The 18,945-nt window shown below is 40.7% G+C and overlaps 1 protein-coding gene and 1 non-coding gene across 3 annotated transcripts in view; both read right to left on the bottom strand.

The window, feature by feature from the left end:
• Positions 1 to 4,710: 4,710 nt before the first annotated feature.
• The window catches only part of LOC147872538 (uncharacterized), a 19,244-nt gene continuing 5,009 nt past the window's right edge, over positions 4,711 to 18,945 (bottom strand). The window contains exons 8-17 of one of the 2 annotated variants that reach the window (XM_087356202.1): positions 18,419 to 18,532; positions 17,543 to 17,668; positions 17,368 to 17,449; positions 16,371 to 16,489; positions 15,795 to 15,988; positions 11,505 to 11,667; positions 9,723 to 9,804; positions 8,748 to 8,866; positions 8,172 to 8,365; positions 4,711 to 6,121 (exon numbers count right to left, since the gene is read on the bottom strand). In XM_087356202.1, coding sequence (XP_087212328.1) covers positions 5,936 to 6,121; positions 8,172 to 8,365; positions 8,748 to 8,866; positions 9,723 to 9,804; positions 11,505 to 11,667; positions 15,795 to 15,988; positions 16,371 to 16,489; positions 17,368 to 17,449; positions 17,543 to 17,668; positions 18,419 to 18,532 — 1,379 coding nt within the window. In that variant the 3' untranslated portion in view covers positions 4,711 to 5,935. The remainder of the gene's footprint in view (positions 6,122 to 8,171; positions 8,366 to 8,747; positions 8,867 to 9,722; positions 9,805 to 11,504; positions 11,668 to 15,794; positions 15,989 to 16,370; positions 16,490 to 17,367; positions 17,450 to 17,542; positions 17,669 to 18,418; positions 18,533 to 18,945) is intronic. The other variant, XM_087356203.1, reaches the window with a different exon arrangement.
• On the bottom strand, positions 12,322 to 12,619 carry LOC147872539 (signal recognition particle RNA). The gene has a single exon (XR_015537209.1).

Genomic DNA, 18,945 nt, shown 5'->3' with positions numbered 1-18,945 from the left:
GGCATTACTTCACTCATGAGTTGCTTCGAGACTTTAAATGTGTACATCAAAGATGTATAGGGATCCCCAGAAGCGAAATATCTCAAGGTTATGACTAATCTTGTCTCTGGTTTCACTGAATCTCGAAATTCGCAATTGAACTCCCAACCATTTGCAACAGCACCTCGAAATCAGTTGTTGTCATTCTGGTGAAGTTGCAAAATGGATTGGTCGAACAGGGCCGATAGCATGGCCACCTCGTTCTCCAGATTTGAAACCTCTCGATTTTTTCTTATGGGGTTTCATTAAAGATCGTGTGTATGTTCCACCCTTACCTGCCAATCTCACTGAGCTCAAAGCCCGAATCACCGCCTCAGTTGCAGAAGTGACACCGGATATGCTGGATCGTGTTTGGCAAGAAATTTATTTCAGGTGGGACGTCTGCAGTATCACCAATGGCAATCACATCGAAACAAAATGACTATTTGAGGTAAAACTTGATTTGTTTTGCTACAAAATGACACCTCAACCGATTCTGTAAGCCTTCTGAATAAATTTCTATACACTTTCAAAGTTGTAAAGTCCTTTTTGAATCACTCTGTACAATGTTGACGGATGTATCGGTGTCTCAAGTCCCCTGATACAAGTCGCTCAACTTGTATCGCAACACGTGCCCTAGTGCGTACAGTACATCTCCTTCCAGTGGCGAAAGTTGCATTTCTGCATGCTCTTTAGTTTTGGTTACATAAATATTTGAAATCACTAATATTATTTATGTAGTTGAGTGTAATGTTAGCTTCTCAAGAAGAGTGTGCTCCAATGAATTAGTCAGCTGACAGTAAGTTATTCTTTTATACGACCCGTTCTTCAAGTGCCTGAGCACTGCGGGTCCCAAATTTTCGTTGGCTTGATCGGTAGGACTCCTTGGACGAGGGATCGTCCCATCGCAAGGCCTCTACCTGTACACAGGACAGCACAACACAGAAAACCATCCATGGCTTGAGTGGGATTCGAACCCACGGTCCCAGTGACCAAGCGGCCACTGTGACAGCGACAGTAAGTTATGTGAAATATATTTAAAAAAATATATTGTAATGTTCTTGATCGGGAGGATATCAAGATGTTGATGATCATGTTTTCCCTGTTTCGTCTTTGCTGGGTTCCTCTGCAGACTTCCAGTGCTCATCAGTACATTTTCCCTGAACTAAATACGTGAGCACCTTTATACAATTAATATAAGTATGTTTAAAAAAGAAGAATATCTTTTAAACTAATCTGTCAGTCCTTTAAAAATGATCTTATCGTGGTTAGAATGATTTTTGGTGTATGTTAAAGAGCTTTCTAAATTTGTATTCGTATTAGACACCTAGTGTTTCAATAGGATGACAGCTGAGATCTTTAACAGTGAAAATAAATAACTAATAGAACTGCATGCTCTTATCTTTTTTCAGTTCCCAAATTACATTACTATAATCTGAAATTGTAGTTGCAATTTATAAGCTTCACATTTTTGTCTTTCATGTTTGAGATACTGCAGAGAAACTTGGACTCATCTCAGTCATTAAGTGCGTCAAGATACTGTTCCTGGCAGGTGGATGTTTCCTTTTTTCACAGCAGTGACTGTAAGGCTGGCCCAGTAGGAAGCAGAGACTTTCCAGAGCCGTGAAGGCTATTTCCATCTGGTAATGTACGAGGGTCGCTCATTAAGTAATGCCCCACATTTTTTTTCTCAGCCAATAATGAAGATAGAAAAGTGTACTTTTACATGCTTGAGATTTGATGTTTCCCGCGTTCGTGTACGGAGTTTCAAATGATTCCAACCGATAGCGGAGCTGTAGTGAACTGTTAAAATGGCGTCTGTGAACGACTCTCGTTACAAGCAACGAGCTGTAATTGAATTCCTTGTTGCTGAAAAAGAAACGGTGGTGAACATTCATAAACGTTTGTGTGCTGTGTATGGAAGCTGTGCAGTCGATAGGAGCACCGTTGGTCGCTGGGCTAAGAGAGTTAAAGCTTCAGGAAGTGAAGAAACCGAGCTCCGTGATCTGCCGCGCTCTGGGCGTCCTGCCACAGCCACCACTCCAGACATGTTGAACCGCGCGGATGCCATTATTCCTGAGGATCGGCGCATCACAACTCGACAATTGGCCCAACAGCTTTCAGTCAGCAATGGAAGTGTGATTGCAATTATCCAGGCTCTCGCATATTCGAAGGTGTGCGCAAGATGGGTTCCACGAAGTCTCACAGCAGACCACAGGATTCAAAGGAAAACGATTTCTTCTGAATTGTTGGAGCGTTTTGATGCTGAGGGAGAGGTCTTTCTGTCCCGGATCATTACAGGTGACGAAACCTGGATACACCACTTTGAGCCAGAGACAAAAAGGCAGTCAATGGAGTGGCATCATCCTCAATCACCGAGAAAGAAGAAATTCAAGACAACTCCCTCCGCCGGAAAAGTCATGATGACTGTCTTTTGGGACAGTGATGGGGTCATTCTTGTGGATGTGATGCCAAGAGGTGCGACCATCAATTCAGACGCGTACATCAGGACCCTGAAAACCCTCAAGAAGCGTTTTCGACGAGTTCGGCCTCACAAGCATCCAGCAGAAATTTTGCTCCTGCACGACAATGCACGCCCTCACACAAGTCTGAGAACCCGGGAAGAAATCACCAAATTGGGTTGGACGGTGCTACCCCATCCACCCTACAGTCCAGATCTGGCACCCTCCGACTTCCATCTCTTTGGGCCACTTAAAGATGCTATCCGCGGAACAAGATTTGAAGATGACGAGAGCGTGATTCAAGCAGTGAGGACATGGCTACGTGCACAGGACAAGAGCTGGTACCGGCAAGGCATGCATGCACTTGTTCCACGCTGGCGTAAAACCGTACAAGTTGATGGGGACTATGTGGAAAAATAGTATGTGTAAAGGAAACATTGATTTATATTGTCACTAAATTTGAGCCATCTTGAATAAATATGTTCTGAGGAAAAAAATGTGGGGCATTACTTAATGAGCGACCCTCGTAGTAGGAAGAGGTATATATAAAATAAAAATTTACATTACACTTTATCATACATGTGTCGCTGCTTACACATGATCTAACTGGCCATGCATCATGCTAGCACACTGCTAAACCATTCACCCTGGGGTTAAAGTCTGGCCAGCAGTCCCCAAGTATAATTCCCCTATTACCATACTTTTATTTGTAGTGTTCTGTCTGAGGACAGATCCATATGAACAGGATCCTTCCATCCTTTTCTCGGACTGGGCACTGTTCATATACGTTCTTGGCAGATGATCCAGAAGTGGTTTGCCATTGCCTTCTTCTGTGTGTGAATGGAGTAATTGTTGGGATGCCACGGAGGAAAACTCCGTGTTGCGTAGACCACGGCCTTGCCCAACACAAGTTATAAATTTGAGCACCACCGGGAATTGAACCCGGGACCCCAGGCTTACAAGGCTAGTGTTCTGACCGCTAGACCACCGTGGCGAACTCCGGCTGGTATCAATTCATAATTGGAAGGACACTGGCAAATAAATTTTCCCTGGGTATTGATACACGTTCCATAAAGACAGGCTTGAGGACTTTCAAACTCATTAATATCTGTGCAAAATTTCGTTGTTAACAAATTGTATCAGATCTTGTTGTCATCTGAAATGCTAATAGAAGCATTAAGATAACGCACACACACACAGATCAAAACTATACGAGCAAAAATGCCAACATTTTTTTAAAGATGACAAAAGAGAGTATGAACCTAAAAGACAAAAACTGAGGAGACAAGAAAAAAGATTCAAGCCAGTCCAGGCATTACTTTACCCAAATTAAATGCATGTGTTTCAATAAAACAATGTTCATTATTAAGAACCCACATTATTATTTTATTATTAGTGTTCTGTGTGACGACAGGTCCATATGAAAAGCATCCTTCCATCCTTTTCTCGGACTGGGACCTGTTCATATACGTTCTTGGCAGATGATCCAGAAGTGGTTTGCCATTGCTTTCTTCTGTGTGTGAATGGAGAAATTGTTGGGATGCCACGGAGGAAAACTCCGTGTTGCCTAGACCACGGCCTTGCCCAACACAAGTTATAAATTCGAGCACCCGAGACCCTCCAGGATTACAAGGCCAGCGTTCTAACCGCTAGACCACCTCATCTTATTATTACTTAGTGTTCTGTCTGACGACAGGTCCATATGAACAGGATCCTTCCATCCTTTTCTCGGACTGGGACCTGTTCATATACGTTCTTGGCAGATGATCCAGAAGTGGTTTGCCATTGCCTTCTTCTGTGTGTGAATGGAGTAATTGTTGGGATGCCACGGAGGAAAACTCCGTGTTGCCTAGACCACGGCCTTGCCCAACACAAGTTATAAATTCGAACCCGAGACCCCAGGATTACAAGGCCAGCGTTCTAACCGCTAGACCACCTCATCTTATTATTATTTAGTGTTCTGTCTGACGACAGGTCCATATGAACAGGATCCTTCCATCCTTTTCTCGGACTGGGACCTGTTCATATACGTTCTTGGCAGATGATCCAGAAGTGGTTTGCCATTGCTTTCTTCTGTGTGTGAATGGAGAAATTGTTGGGATGCCACGGAGGAAAACTCCGTGTTGCCTAGACCACGGCCTTGCCCAACACAAGTTATAAATTCGAGCACCCGAGACCCTCCAGGATTACAAGGCCAGCGTTCTAACCGCTAGACCACCTCATCTTATTATTACTTAGTGTTCTGTCTGACGACAGGTCCATATGAACAGGATCCTTCCATCCTTTTCTCGGACTGGGACCTGTTCATATACGTTCTTGGCAGATGATCCAGAAGTGGTTTGCCATTGCCTTCTTCTGTGTGTGAATGGAGTAATTGTTGGGATGCCACGGAGGAAAACTCCGTGTTGCCTAGACCACGGCCTTGCCCAACACATTACACAGAAAAGTTTACTTTACCACTTGAAACTGTTCAAGCTGTAGCTCCTCAAAATTATATCTAATTTAAAGGAATATTACAAGTATTTACATTTTCTGGTATCACTAGATTAATATTTTTAAAAATGTTATTAATGCATTTACATCAAAACGTGAATGTATTTTCTCCTATAAATAAGATGAAATTAGTAACTTTTAGGGTACTCTTGTGTGTGTGTGTTTGTATAATAACATGAAAAACCTGAATTACCAAACTACAAGACCACAGATTTGAGTTCTGCATTTGAGAAACTCAAGTCTCCTTATGAACTCACCTCCAGAGCATCTAGGTCATAACCTTCATCACATTCACAGCGAAACATTCCAAAGATGTTGACACAACGACCAAAAACACACAAATTGCTAAACATCTGACATTCATTTATATCTGAAAATATTTTACATTTACTGAAGTTTGAAATAACAATCACAAATAGCTGAAAATCATTGTAACAATGACTCTGCCACTTATACTTAATTTAAACTTGACTCATCACTGAATGACACTTCATAAAAAGCATATAGGAAATGAGCAGTGTGCTGCACATGTTATAATAATAATAACATTCAAACTTACGAGAAATTTTAGAATGGGACAGCTATAAAAATTGTAAGACTTTGCTTGGCTATTCAGAAATAAGACATCTAGGATGCATAAGGGAAAGTAGGAGAGAAATCACATTACATAGGTTTTACAGAAGAATCTGACAGATTGTTACAGCGGAAATGTGCTACCAGAGAAGACGAGCAAAAGCAACTTTTGTGAGCACTGACAAAATTTAACTTGTAACTAATAAAAAAGTAGGTTTATTCAATCATTTATTAGGTTGAGTTCCATACACAGAAGACTGAATTTGTATAACACTGGGGTTTCTGCAGTCAACAGTTATAATATAATTATCTCTAGTGGTGTCATTCTAGAATAAAACTAAAAAGGTCTCTTTTATTACGAATAATATTTTTGTGACAATGTGAATGCATTACCAGCAATTAAGCAACTGTCCTACACAGGCCCGTTCACTCCTCTCATCTGGATGCATGAACCCCATCTCACATTCACGTCGAAATGAACCTGGATAATTCAAGCAGTGCCCATTTTCACTTGAACACCCATCAATATCAACACAGGAATAGCCATCGCCTCGAAAACCAGCATCACAGACACACTAAAACAGACAAACATACATTGGTAAGAGCTGGCTTTCTCTCTCCGACCCTCCTCTGGCTCAGCTCGATCTCTACCTCGTTCCATCCTGATTGGCCCATTCCATCAGACTTCCCTTCCTGCCATCCTATGTAATTCCTGTGATTTCCATTCAGCCCTGAAGATGGAGACAGTATGCTTCTCCGAAATTCTGGCATCTACCGACCAGTGTATGTGGCACCAGATCCCAAATCATCACCATCATTGTCACTGCCATGAAACCCTCAAATCTCACAAACATACCACAGATATTAACATTTATACATGCTTAAAGAGCTGGTGACATCAAATGTCTTTAATGAAAAGTGGGGAAAAATAAATTAATTAAATAAAAAACATTCAGGAACTGTTTCTGGTGGATGATGCCACAATTCTAGAGCCCACATGCAGAAGGAGCGTCAAACTATAACTACCACTTCCATGACTGCAGCACACTTACGTCTTGCATTGAGTTTATCAAGTAACACAGTTCTATTTGGGGATGAAATTACAACCCTCAGTGTGAAGAACATACAATAGGAGTTTATTGAAATTTTAAGTTAGAAGGGATGATAAATAATTTATACTTTGAAGATATCCGTCTTCTGGGTTATTGCGCTGTGTAGTCTGGTCGATGTTAACCAACGTTTCAGAGGTCATACTGCCTCCGTCATCAGAGTATGAAGATTTCTGTCTTCTGGGTTGTTGCGCTGTGTAGTTTGGTCGATGTTAACCAACGTTTCAGAGGTCATACTGCCTCCGTCATCAGGGCGATGAGTATGAAGATTTCCGTCTTCTGCGTTGTTGCGCTGTGTAGTCTGGTCGATGTTAACCAACGTTTCAGAGGTCATACTGCCTCCGTCATCAGGGCGATGAGTATGAAGATTTCCGTCTTCTGGGTTGTTGCGCTTTGTAGTCTGGTCGATGTTAACCAACGTTTCAGAGGTCATACTGCCTCCGTCATCAGAGTATGAAGATTTCTGTCTTCTGGGTTATTGCGCTGTGTAGTCTGGTCGATGTTAAAAAACGTTTCAGAGGTCTTACTGCCTCCGTCATCAGAGTATGAAGATTTCTGTCTTCTGGGTTATTGCGCTGTGTAGTCTGGTCGATGTTAACCAACGTTTCAGAGGTCATACTGCCTCCGTCATCAGAGTATGAAGATTTCTGTCTTCTGGGTTGCTGCGCTGTGTAGTCTGGTCGATGTTAACCAACGTTTCAGAGGTCATACTGCCTCCATCATCAGGGCGATGAGTATGAAGATTTCCGTCTTCTGGGTTGTTGCGCTGTGTAGTCTGGTCGATGTTAACCAACGTTTGAGAGGTCATACTGCCTCCTTCATCAGAATATGAATATTTCTGTCTTCTGGGTTGTTGCGCTGTGTAGTCTGGTCGATGTTAACCAACGTTTCAGAGGTCATACTGCCTCCGTCATCAGAGTATGAAGATTTCTGTCTTCTGGGTTCTTGCGCTGTGTAGTCTGGTCGATGTTAACCAACGTTTCAGAGGTCATACTGCCTCCATCATCAGAATATGAAGATTTCTGTCTTCTGGGTTGTTGGGCTGTGTAGTCTGGTCGATGTTAACCAACGTTTCAGATGTCATACTGCCTCCGTCATCGCCCTGATTATGGAGGAAGTGTGACCTCCGAAACGTTGGTTAACATCGACCAGACTACACAGTGCAACAACCCAGAAGACAGAAATCTTCATACTCATCGCCCTGATGATGGAGGCAGTATGACCTCTGAAACGTTGGTTAACATCGACCAGACTACACAGCGCAATAACCCAGAAGACGGAAATCTTCATACTCACCGCTGTGAGAACCTCAAGTCTTACAATTTATACTTTACCTTGAATGAACCCTCAGTGTTGATGCACTGAGCATTCTGATCACAGCCACCATTATTAGTGAGGCATTCATTAACATCTCTGCAATTAGCACCATTACCAGTGAAACCATCTTGACAGCGACAGAAATAAGAGCCCTGATGGACACAGCCATACATGCACTGATGTAACCCAAGATACATACAGGGATGTTGATGCGGTCGGCATTCATGTCACAGTTGTAGGAGTCGAGCTCACACTCATCATCATCTGTGCAGCCTGGACCACTGTCAGGCTTTGCTGAATAACCTTCTTCACAGCGGCACATAAATGAGCCAAGAGTGTTGTCACATTCTCCATTCTCACATACATCTTCTTCCATTTCACGTTCATTCACATCTGGTAACACATGATTTTCTATCATCATACTTCATGAATTTGTATATTTTTTAAAGATGCAATCTTAATTTATATACTGTTATCATATTATTGGGTCCAGAGATAGAGATTAGCTCTAACTATTGGGCCCAACAGAGTAGGTACCTGAAGACAGAGACAGAGCCCCCATCTCCGAAACGTCATTTTCTATTTTATTATTTTACTAGACGATGGAAAATATCCAAGAAAATTTTTATTCAAAAAGGTGATGTAAGTTTATAATCCAACAGTAAAGGCCACGGGTTAGTACGTTTTTGGGGCTGTTTTATCAGCAGTATCCTAAAATATTCATTTGTTCTTAAATTCTGTATCATAACAATAAGTGACAGGGATATGAACCGACCTATGCAAGATGTGCTGTAAAGACCTGGAAGCAAGCCATTTGTACAGATGCGTGGGTTCTCCTTACATCCATCCACATCTGTACGACTCCGTCCATCCAGAAGTAGCATGTAACCAGTACTGTCAACGTAAGTTAATTTCAAAAACATGACACGTGGTCCCATATTGCAATTTTAAAATGCAAATCCACTTATATCAATGACGAAAAAAGAATATCTACCTATAAACATAAATAAAGTATATTTCATTTTACAAGAAAACTTGCACAAAACATTGTGTATTGATAACTTAAATTATTACCACGACCTTTGGTATGTAATATTAATTTACAATTCTTGTGTACCCAATGTAAAAACTTCTTTAGTAAAAAAAAATTCTGTGATAACACCAATAGCTGTCAATCCACTACTAGGTCTCAAGGTCCAGGTCTGTTTTAGACGGGTGTGAATCTTGGTCACTCACCACAAAACAAGGAAAATAAATTGAAGTTTTCTGAGAATATGAGGTAGAGAAATTCTATAATAAAGGAGTTTCAAAATTTGTACTCTTTATCAGATATTATTAGAATAAATTAGTAGAGGAGGATGAAATGGACAAGGCATATAGCACACATGGGAAATATGAATAATGTATGCAAAATTTGTCAGGTACCTTGGAGATAAGAAACAACCTGGAAGTCTTAGGCATAAATGGGAGGATACGAGAATGTATCAGAATCAAATCCGGTGTGAGGATTCGGACGCCATTCTTCTGGCTCAAAATAAGACCCAGTGATGTCACCTTGTGAACACTGTAATAAGCCTTCAGGTTTCATAAAAGGCAGGGAATTTTTGAATATTTGAATGACTATTAGCTTCTAAAGACAGGCTTTGCTTCATGTAGTTGATTAATCTTGATGAATTACATGTGAGAGAAGAAATGTTATGACAAACTGCTACATTTACTGTAGGTACTTACAAGCAAGCCAACTACTAACCTACATGCACATGAATAGCTGCCTGGTGTGTTCATACAGATGTCATCGCAGCCTGCGTTACTTGATTTACATTCATCAACATCTGAAACATATTTTTCAAACACAATAATAACAATATTTAACATTCATCAAGAGCAAAGACATTAATTTAAATAACGTAAAAATATGCGCTAACCGTCGCAGTGAGACTTCTGTCCAGTTTGCTGGTAACCATCATCACAAACACACTGATATGTACCCATCATATTTTCACAAAACACCATTGGAACAAATACCACTTGTACGAGAACATTCATCAATATCTGGGAAACAGAAATACAGACAGTTAATTTGAGATTTCATTGGTTACTTGGTCATTTTATGATGCTGGAATCTGGTCTACATATATCTCTTTGGATCAGTTTCACTCTTCAGGTGTTAATTTCTGTGGTTTAGAAGTCAATCTATAACATATAACCTTGATGGCTGTCTTCTGAATTGTAACGTTGTGTAGTTTTTTTATTTGTAGTGTTCTGTCTGACGACAGGTCCATATATCATGAACAGGATCCTTCCAACCTCTTCAGGTTGTCAGGGACCTGCTCATACATATATACATTCTTGGCAGAGATGATCAGAAGTGGTTTGCCATTGCCTTCTTCTGTGTGTGAGTGAAGTAATTGTTGGGATGCCACGGAGGAAAACTCCGTGTTGCCTAGACCACGGCCTTGCCCAACACATTACACAGAAAAGTTTACTTTACCACTTGAAACTGTTCAAGCTGTAGCTCCTCAAAATTATATCTAATTTAAAGGAATATTACAAGTATTTACATTTTCTGGTATCACTAGATTAATATTTTTTTAAAAATATTATTATTAATGCATTTACATCAAAACGTGAATGTATTTTCTCCTATAAATAAGATGAAATTAGTAACTTTTAGGGTACTCTTGTGTGTGTGTGTGTGTTTGTACAATAACATGAAAAACCTGAATTACCAAACTACAAGACCACAAATTTGAGTTCTGCATGATACTGCATTTGAGAAACTCAAGTCTCTTTATGAACTCACCTCCAGAGCCATCTAGGGCATAACCTTCATCACGTTCACAGCGAAACATTCCAAAGATGTTGACACAACGACCAAAAACACACAAATTGCTGAACATCTGACATTCATTTATATCTGAAAATATTTTACACTTACTGAAGTTTGAGATAACAATCACAAATAGCTGAAAATCATTGTAACAATGACTCTGCCACTTATACTTAATTTAAACTTGACTCATCACTGAATGGCACTTCATAAAAAGCATATAGGAAATGAGCAGTGTGCTGCACATGTTATAATAATAATAACATTCAAACTTACGAGAAATTTTAGAATGGGACAACTATAAAAATTGTAAGACTTTGCTTGGCTATTCAGAAATAAGACATCTAGGATGCATAAGGGAAAGTAGGAGAGAAATTACATTACATAGGATTTACAGAAGAATCTGACAGATTGTTACAGCGGAAATGCGCTACCAGAGAAGACGAGCAAAAGCAACTTTTGTGAGCACTGACAAAATTTAACTTGTAACTAATAAAAAAGTAGGTTTATTCAATCATTTATTAGGTTGAGTTCCATACACAGAAGACTGAATTTGTATAACACTGGGGTTTCTGCAGTCAACAGTTATAATATAATTATCTCTAGTGGTGTCATTCTAGAATAAAACTAAAAAGGTCTCTTTTATTACGAATAATATTTTTGTGACAATGTGAATGCATTACCAGCAATTAAGCAACTGACCTACACAGGCCTGTTCACTCCTCTCATCTGGATGCATGAACCCCATCTCACATTCACGTCGAAATGAACCTGGATAATTCAAGCAGTGCCCATTTTCACTTGAACACCCATCAATATCAACACAGGAATAGCCATCGCCTCGAAAACCAGCATCACAGACACACTAAAACAGACAAACATACATTGGTAAGAGCTGGCTTTCTCTCTCCTACCCTCCTCTGGCTCAGCTCGATCTCTACCTCTTTCCATCAGACTTCCCTTCCTGCCATCCTATGTAATTCCTGTGATTTCCATTCAGCCCTGAAGATGGAGACAGTATGCTTCTCCGAAATTCTGGCATCTACCGACCAGTGTACTGAACCCCCCCGAGGAGGTGATTGCCATATTACGTTACTGAGGCCACGATCGTCCCAGGCCGGGAGGTGGTACGGCTTGGGGAGGGTAAAGCGGTGAAAAGTAATAGAAGAAAACCAAATGAATTTACTTCGAATAATCGAAGTATATTATTTAATAAGAAATATTTAAATATAAGATAAAAGGAACAAGACACCTTTCAGGGCTCAAACTCCGGCCGGGTATCCGACTCCAAATACCCAACTCAACCCCCACAAACCCTGACTTGCCTTCCGACTTTCTCCTCGAGTCGTGCTCTCTCCGGCGGACACACACAGACTGTCCTTCTGCCCTGCTGTCTCATCAGGGTCTCGATGCCGCCGACTCCAAAGAACTTTGAGAGGGGAGATAAGCCACTCCGAGCCATGAGGCATGGCTCATCCTCCCCCCCTAAAACTGCTCCCTGGGCCGGGGTTGTCGTAGTAAACGTGCCGGTAGCTTGGATCGCCGGTGACTTCAGGTCTGCCCCAAAGCAGCTCCCACTCTTCATGCGCGATCCCATCACAACTCCACGGGACTTTTCTGGCTGTTGAGTTTCCTCTCTGGCCCGGTCCAGCCCTAGTTAACCAACCTGAGCACCCCGGGCGTCCATATTGATACCGAGCTTTAGCGCGGGCGTACAGTCAAAGTGGCATACAGCAAACCAGATCTCCAAACTACAAGTCATTACCGGCACGTCGGAGCCCTAGCCCTGGCTTTCAGCTTCGTAGTGGGCAGTTTCCTTATGAGAGCAGGGCGCCGAAAGTGCATGTACACAGAGACGCCGAGAGTCACGACCGAGAACACCCCAAAAAGAAATTACAAATTAATGTGCTTGTGGTACAACACCCAACCGGAACGCAAGCCTCAATTGGTGTTACAATGGAACATACAGAATGGTATTCTGCATAAACAAGAAACAAGAATGTAACTTCACAAAAACAATGTGATAACTTTTCACAAACATCTGAGTGCCCTCATATAGCATTTATACAGATCGAAAGAGAAGTTTTTAACATTATAACCAACTTCGTACATACAAGATCTGTTATACAAACATTTCACATTGAAACTTTACTCCTCATTGATGCAAATCAACACATACATCACAGGTTTCAAATGTTTGCATCTCCAAGACATTACGAATACTGCACTTGGTTTTATCTCCATCCCTTTTGTCACTTCATATTACACCAAACCTCTTCTCTTTACGTGAGGCTGGAATTTTCTCAGCAAGGACAAGCGGATTCATTTCCACTCCAATGAGTTCATCCCCAGTCAGCCAATCCACATGAACAGGATGCTTATATTTTCCTTGATTACAACATCTCGCCTCGAGGACCGACACAACAATGCCAAAGGCATTTTCATATAGTTATGACATATTCATTCAATACTCTACAGCACTATATCTAAACATCGTATCCATAACACTCCCCAATATTAAATATTATATCTATTACATGTCCATACCTTACTCTACGGTACTTAAACTAGACACTATACCTATAACATGTTCGTACAACACTCTCCACCTAAATACCAAACTAAACTAAACTTAAACTGAACTTAAACTAAATACCAAATCTATTATAACTATGATGGCCATCCTAAGATCTATACATGTCACACTATCATTACTTACAATATACCATGCCATGTGTATAGAGAACCTGTCCCCTTGCATGGGAAAGGGGACGAGGGGGTCTGTGTGTGTCCATCGGGCAGTCTTCTCCGGCTAGTCTACACGCCCTATTGTTTTGGTAAGGAGAGCCCAAAGGAATTCTTTTTCCCCGACTAGGCCCAATTTAAACAGTGAATTGGCCTTCATCAGAAAGTTCACCAATGCCTTTGGCGAACTGCCATCCACCACGTCGACAGGACGAATGGATTCTTCCATGGGCATTTCCCCACCAACCGAAGGGAGCCCTCCAGCTTTAACCTCAGTCAATTCAACATCAACGGGATATTCAGCTCCCCTTACCTCCATGCGAATCGCCGAGATCTCCCGTTCCTCCTGTGTTCGCAAGAACGCGACGAAGCGGGATCGAAGCTCGGCAAGAGGACCAGTGGCATCCACTCGGTACCTCTCACAGAGCTTCGTAAGGTTCTCCTTACTGAGGTCGTAGACCCAGCCAATTGTCGGAGCCATGAGAGAGAGAAGAGAAAAAAAAACCCACCAAAAACAAATAAATAAATAATTAATTAATTCCACCAAACCGCAACACCCAGTGGTCTAAAGCAAGGCCCATCCAACGCCCCACCTGACAAACTTGCCCGCTAGCAAGCTCAAATACAAACAAGCGCTAGCACTGGCAAGGACGGCAGGCCATAACAGAACCTGTCTGTGCCACACGGTGTCCTAATAGCGCGTTCACCACAACACACTTAGGACCTACAAACCGTCAAAACCATTGGAATCCAAAAGAAAACTTCCGCAAACTAAATTTCCGTTCACCAAATTTCCGAAACCACGAAATTTCCGAAACCACGCTCTGCTACCATTTTGGAACCCCCCGAGGAGGTGATTGCCATATTACGTTACTGAGGCCACGATCGTCCCAGGCCGGGAGGTGGTACGGCTTGGGGAGGGTAAAGCGGTGAAAAGTAATAGAAGAAAACCAAATGAATTTACTTCGAATAATCGAAGTATATTATTTAATAAGAAATATTTAAATATAAGATAAAAGGAACAAGACACCTTTCAGGGCTCAAACTCCGGCCGGGTATCCGACTCCAGATACCCAACTCAACCCCCACAAACCCTGACTTGCCTTCCGACTTTCTCCTCGAGTCGTGCTCTCTCCGGCGGACACACACAGACTGTCCTTCTGCCCTGCTGTCTCATCAGGGTCTCGATGCCGCCGACTCCAAAGAACTTTGAGAGGGGAGATAAGCCACTCCGAGCCATGAGGCATGGCTCAGTACGTGGCACCAGATCCCAAATCATCACCATCATTGTCACTGCCATGAAACCCTCAAATCTCACAAACATACCACAGATATTAACATTTATACATGCTTAAAGAGCTGGTGACATCAAATGTCTTTAATGAAAAGTGGGGAAAAATAAATAAATTAAATAAAAAAACATTCAGGAACTGTTTCTGGTGGATGATGCCACAATTCTAGAACCCACATGCAGAAGGAGTGTCAAACTATATCTACCACTTCAATGACTGCAGCACACTTACGTCTTGCATCGAGTTTATCAAGTGACACAGTTCTATTTGGGGATGAAATTACAACCCTCAGTGTGAAGAACATACAATAGGAATTTATTGAAATTTTAAGTTAGAAGGGATGATAAATAATTTATACTTTGAAGATATCCGTCTTCTGGGTTATTGCGCTGTGTAGTCTGGTCGATGTTAACCAACGTTTCAGAGGTCATACTGCCTCCGTCATCGCCCTGATGACGGAGGCAGTATGACCTCTGAAACGTTGGTTAACATCGACCAGACTACACAGCGCAACAACCCAGAAGACAGAAATCTTCATACTCTGATGACGGAGGCAGTATGACCTCTGAAACGTTGGTTAACATCGACCAGACTACACAGCGCAACAACCCAGAAGACAGAAATCTTCATACTCATCGCCCTGATGATGGAGGCAGTATGACCTCTGAAATGTTGGTTAACATCGACCAGACTACACAGCGCAATAACCCAGAAGACGGAAATCTTCATACTCACCGCTGTGAGAACCTCAAGTCTTACAATTTATACTTTACCTTGAATGAACCCTCAGTGTTGATGCACTGAGCATTCTGATCACAGCCACCATTATTAGTGAGGCATTCATTAACATCTCTGCAATTAGCACCATTACCAGTGAAACCATCTTGACAGCGACAGAAATAAGAGCCCTGATGGACACAGCCATACATGCACTGATGTAACCCAAGATACATACAGGGATGTTGATGCGGTCGGCATTCATGTCACAGTTGTAGGAGTCGAGCTCACACTCATCATCATCTGTGCAGCCTGGACCACTGTCAGGCCTTGCTGAATAACCTTCTTCACAGCGACTCATAAATGAGCCAAGAGTGTTGTCACATTCTCCATTCTCACATACATCTTCTTCCATTTCACGTTCATTCACATCTGGTAACACATGATTTTCTATCATCATACTTCATGAATTTGTATATTTTTTAAAGATGCAATCTTAATTTATATACTGTTATCATATTATTGGGTCCAGAGATAGAGATTAGCTCTAACTATTGGGCCCAACAGAGTAGGTACCTGAAGACAGAGACAGAGCCCCCATCTCCGAAACGTCATTTTCTATTTTATTATTTTACTAGACGATGGAAAATATCCAAGAAAATTTTTATTCAAATAGGTGATGTAAGTTTATAATCCAACAGTAAAGGCCACGGGTTAGTACGTTTTTGGGGCTGTTTTATCAGCAGTATCCTAAAATATTCATTTGTTCTTAAATTCTGTATCATAACAATAAGTGACAGGGATGCGAACCGACCTACGCAAGATGTGCTGTAAGGACCTGGAAGCAAGCCATTTGTACAGATGCGTGGGTTCTCCTTACATTCATCCACATCTGTACAACTCCGTCCATCCAGAAGTAGCATGTAACCAGTACTGTCAACGTAAGTTAATTTCAAAAACATGACACATGGTCCCATATTGCAATTTTAAAATGCAAATCCACTTATATCAATGATGAGAAAAGAATATCTACCTATAAACATAAATAAAGTATATTTCATTTTACAAGAAAACTTGCACAAAACATTGTGTATTGATAACTTAAATTATTAGCCCCACCTTTGCTATGTAATATTAATTTACAATTCTTGTGTACCCAATGTAAAAACTTCTTTACTAAAAAAAAATTCTGTGATAACACCAATAGCTGTCAATCCACTACTAGGTCTCAAGGTCCAGGTCTGTTTTAGACGGGTGTGAATCTTGGTCGCTCACCACAAAACAAGGAAAATAAATTGAAGTTTTCTGGGAATATGATGCTAACAAGGAAGTATCAGGAGGTAGAGAAATTCTATGATAAAGGAGTTTCAAAATTTGTACTCTTTATCAGATATTATTAGAATAAATTAGTAGAGGAGGATGAAATGGACAAGGCATATAGCACACATGGGAAATATGAATAATGTATGCAAAATTTGTCAGGTACCTTGGAGATAAGAAACAACCTGGAAGTCTTAGGCATAAATGGGAGGATACGAGAATGTATCAGAATCAAATCCGGTGTGAGGATTCGGACGCCATTCTTCTGGCTCAAAATAAGACCCAGTGATGTCACCTTGTGAACACTGTAATAAGCCTTCAGGTTTCATAAAAGGCAGGGAATTTTTGAATATTTGAATGACTATTAGCTTCTAAAGACAGGCTTTGCTTCATGTAGTTGATTAATCTTGATGAATTACATGTGAGAGAAGAAATGTTATGACAAACTGCTACATTTACTGTAGGTACTTACAAGCAAGCCAACTACTAACCTACATGCACATGAATAGCTGCCTGGTGTGTTCATACAGATGTCATCGCAGCCTGCGTTACTTGATTTACATTCATCAACATCTGAAACATATTTTTCAAACACAATAATAACAATATTTAACATTCATCAAGAGCAAAGACATTAATTTAAATAACGTAAAAATATGCGCTAACCTTCGCAGTGAGACTTCTGTCCAGTTTGCTGGTAACCATCATCACAAACACACTGATATGTACCCATCATACTTTCACAAACACCATTGGAACAAATACCACTTGTACGAGAACATTCATCAATATCTGGGAAACAGAAATACAGACAGTTAATTTGAGATTTCATTGGTTACTTGGTCATTTTATGATGCTGGAATCTGGTCTACATATATCTCTTTGGATCAGTTTCACTCTTCAGGTGTTAATTTATGTGGTTTAGAAGTCAATCTATAAAATATAACCTTGATGGCTGTCTTCTGAATTGTAATGTTGTGTAGTTTTTTTATTTGTAGTGTTCTGTCTGACGACAGGTCCATATATCATGAACAGGATCCTTCCAACCTCTTCAGGTTGTCAGGGACCTGCTCATACATATATACGTTCTTGGCACATGACCCAGAAGTGGTTTGCCATTGCCTTCTTCTGTGTGTGAGTGGAGTAATTGTTGGGATGCCACGGAGGAAAACTCCGTGTTGCCTAGACCACGGCCTTGCCCAACACATTACACAGAAAAGTTTACTTTACCACTTGAAACTGTTCAAGCTGTAGCTCCTCAAAATTATATCTAATTTAAAGGAATATTACAAGTATTTACATTTTCTGGTATCACTAGATTAATATTTTTTTAAAAATATTATTATTAATGCATTTACATCAAAACGTGAATGTATTTTCTCCTATAAATAAGATGAAATTAGTAACTTTTAGGGTACTCTTGTGTGTGTGTGTGTGTTTGTACAATAACATGAAAAACCTGAATTACCAAACTACAAGACCACAAATTTGAGTTCTGCATGATACTGCATTTGAGAAACTCAAGTCTCTTTATGAACTCACCTCCAGAGCTATCTAGGGCATAACCTTCATCACGTTCAAAGCGAAACATTCCAAAGATGTTGACACAACGACCAAAAACACACAAATTGCTGAACATCTGACATTCATTTATATCTGAAAATATTTTACACTTACTGAAGTTTGAGATAACAATCACAAATAGCTGAAAATCATTGTAACAATGACTCTGCCACTTATACTTAATTTAAACTTGACTCATCACTGAATGGCACTTCATAAAAAGCATATAGGAAATGAGCAGTGTGCTGCACATGTTATAATAATAATAACATTCAAACTTACGAGAAATTTTAGAATGGGACAACTATAACAATTGTAAGACTTTGCTTGGCTATTCAGAAATAAGACATCTAGGATCCATAAGGGAAAGTAGGAGAGAAATTACATTACATAGGATTTACAGAAGAATCTGACAGATTGTTACAGCGGAAATGCGCTACCAGAGAAGACGAGCAAAAGCAACTTTTGTGAGCACTGACAAAATTTAACTTGTAACTAATAAAAAA

Source organism: Zootermopsis nevadensis, unplaced genomic scaffold (assembly GCF_977971745.1).
Source record: "Zootermopsis nevadensis isolate Lab colony 2312 unplaced genomic scaffold, Znev_1.0 Znev_ptg000026l, whole genome shotgun sequence".
Taxonomy (NCBI): domain Eukaryota; kingdom Metazoa; phylum Arthropoda; class Insecta; order Blattodea; family Termopsidae; genus Zootermopsis; species Zootermopsis nevadensis.
The sequence above is the reverse complement of the archived record's forward strand: the minus strand, read 5'-3'. Positions and strand labels throughout refer to the sequence as shown.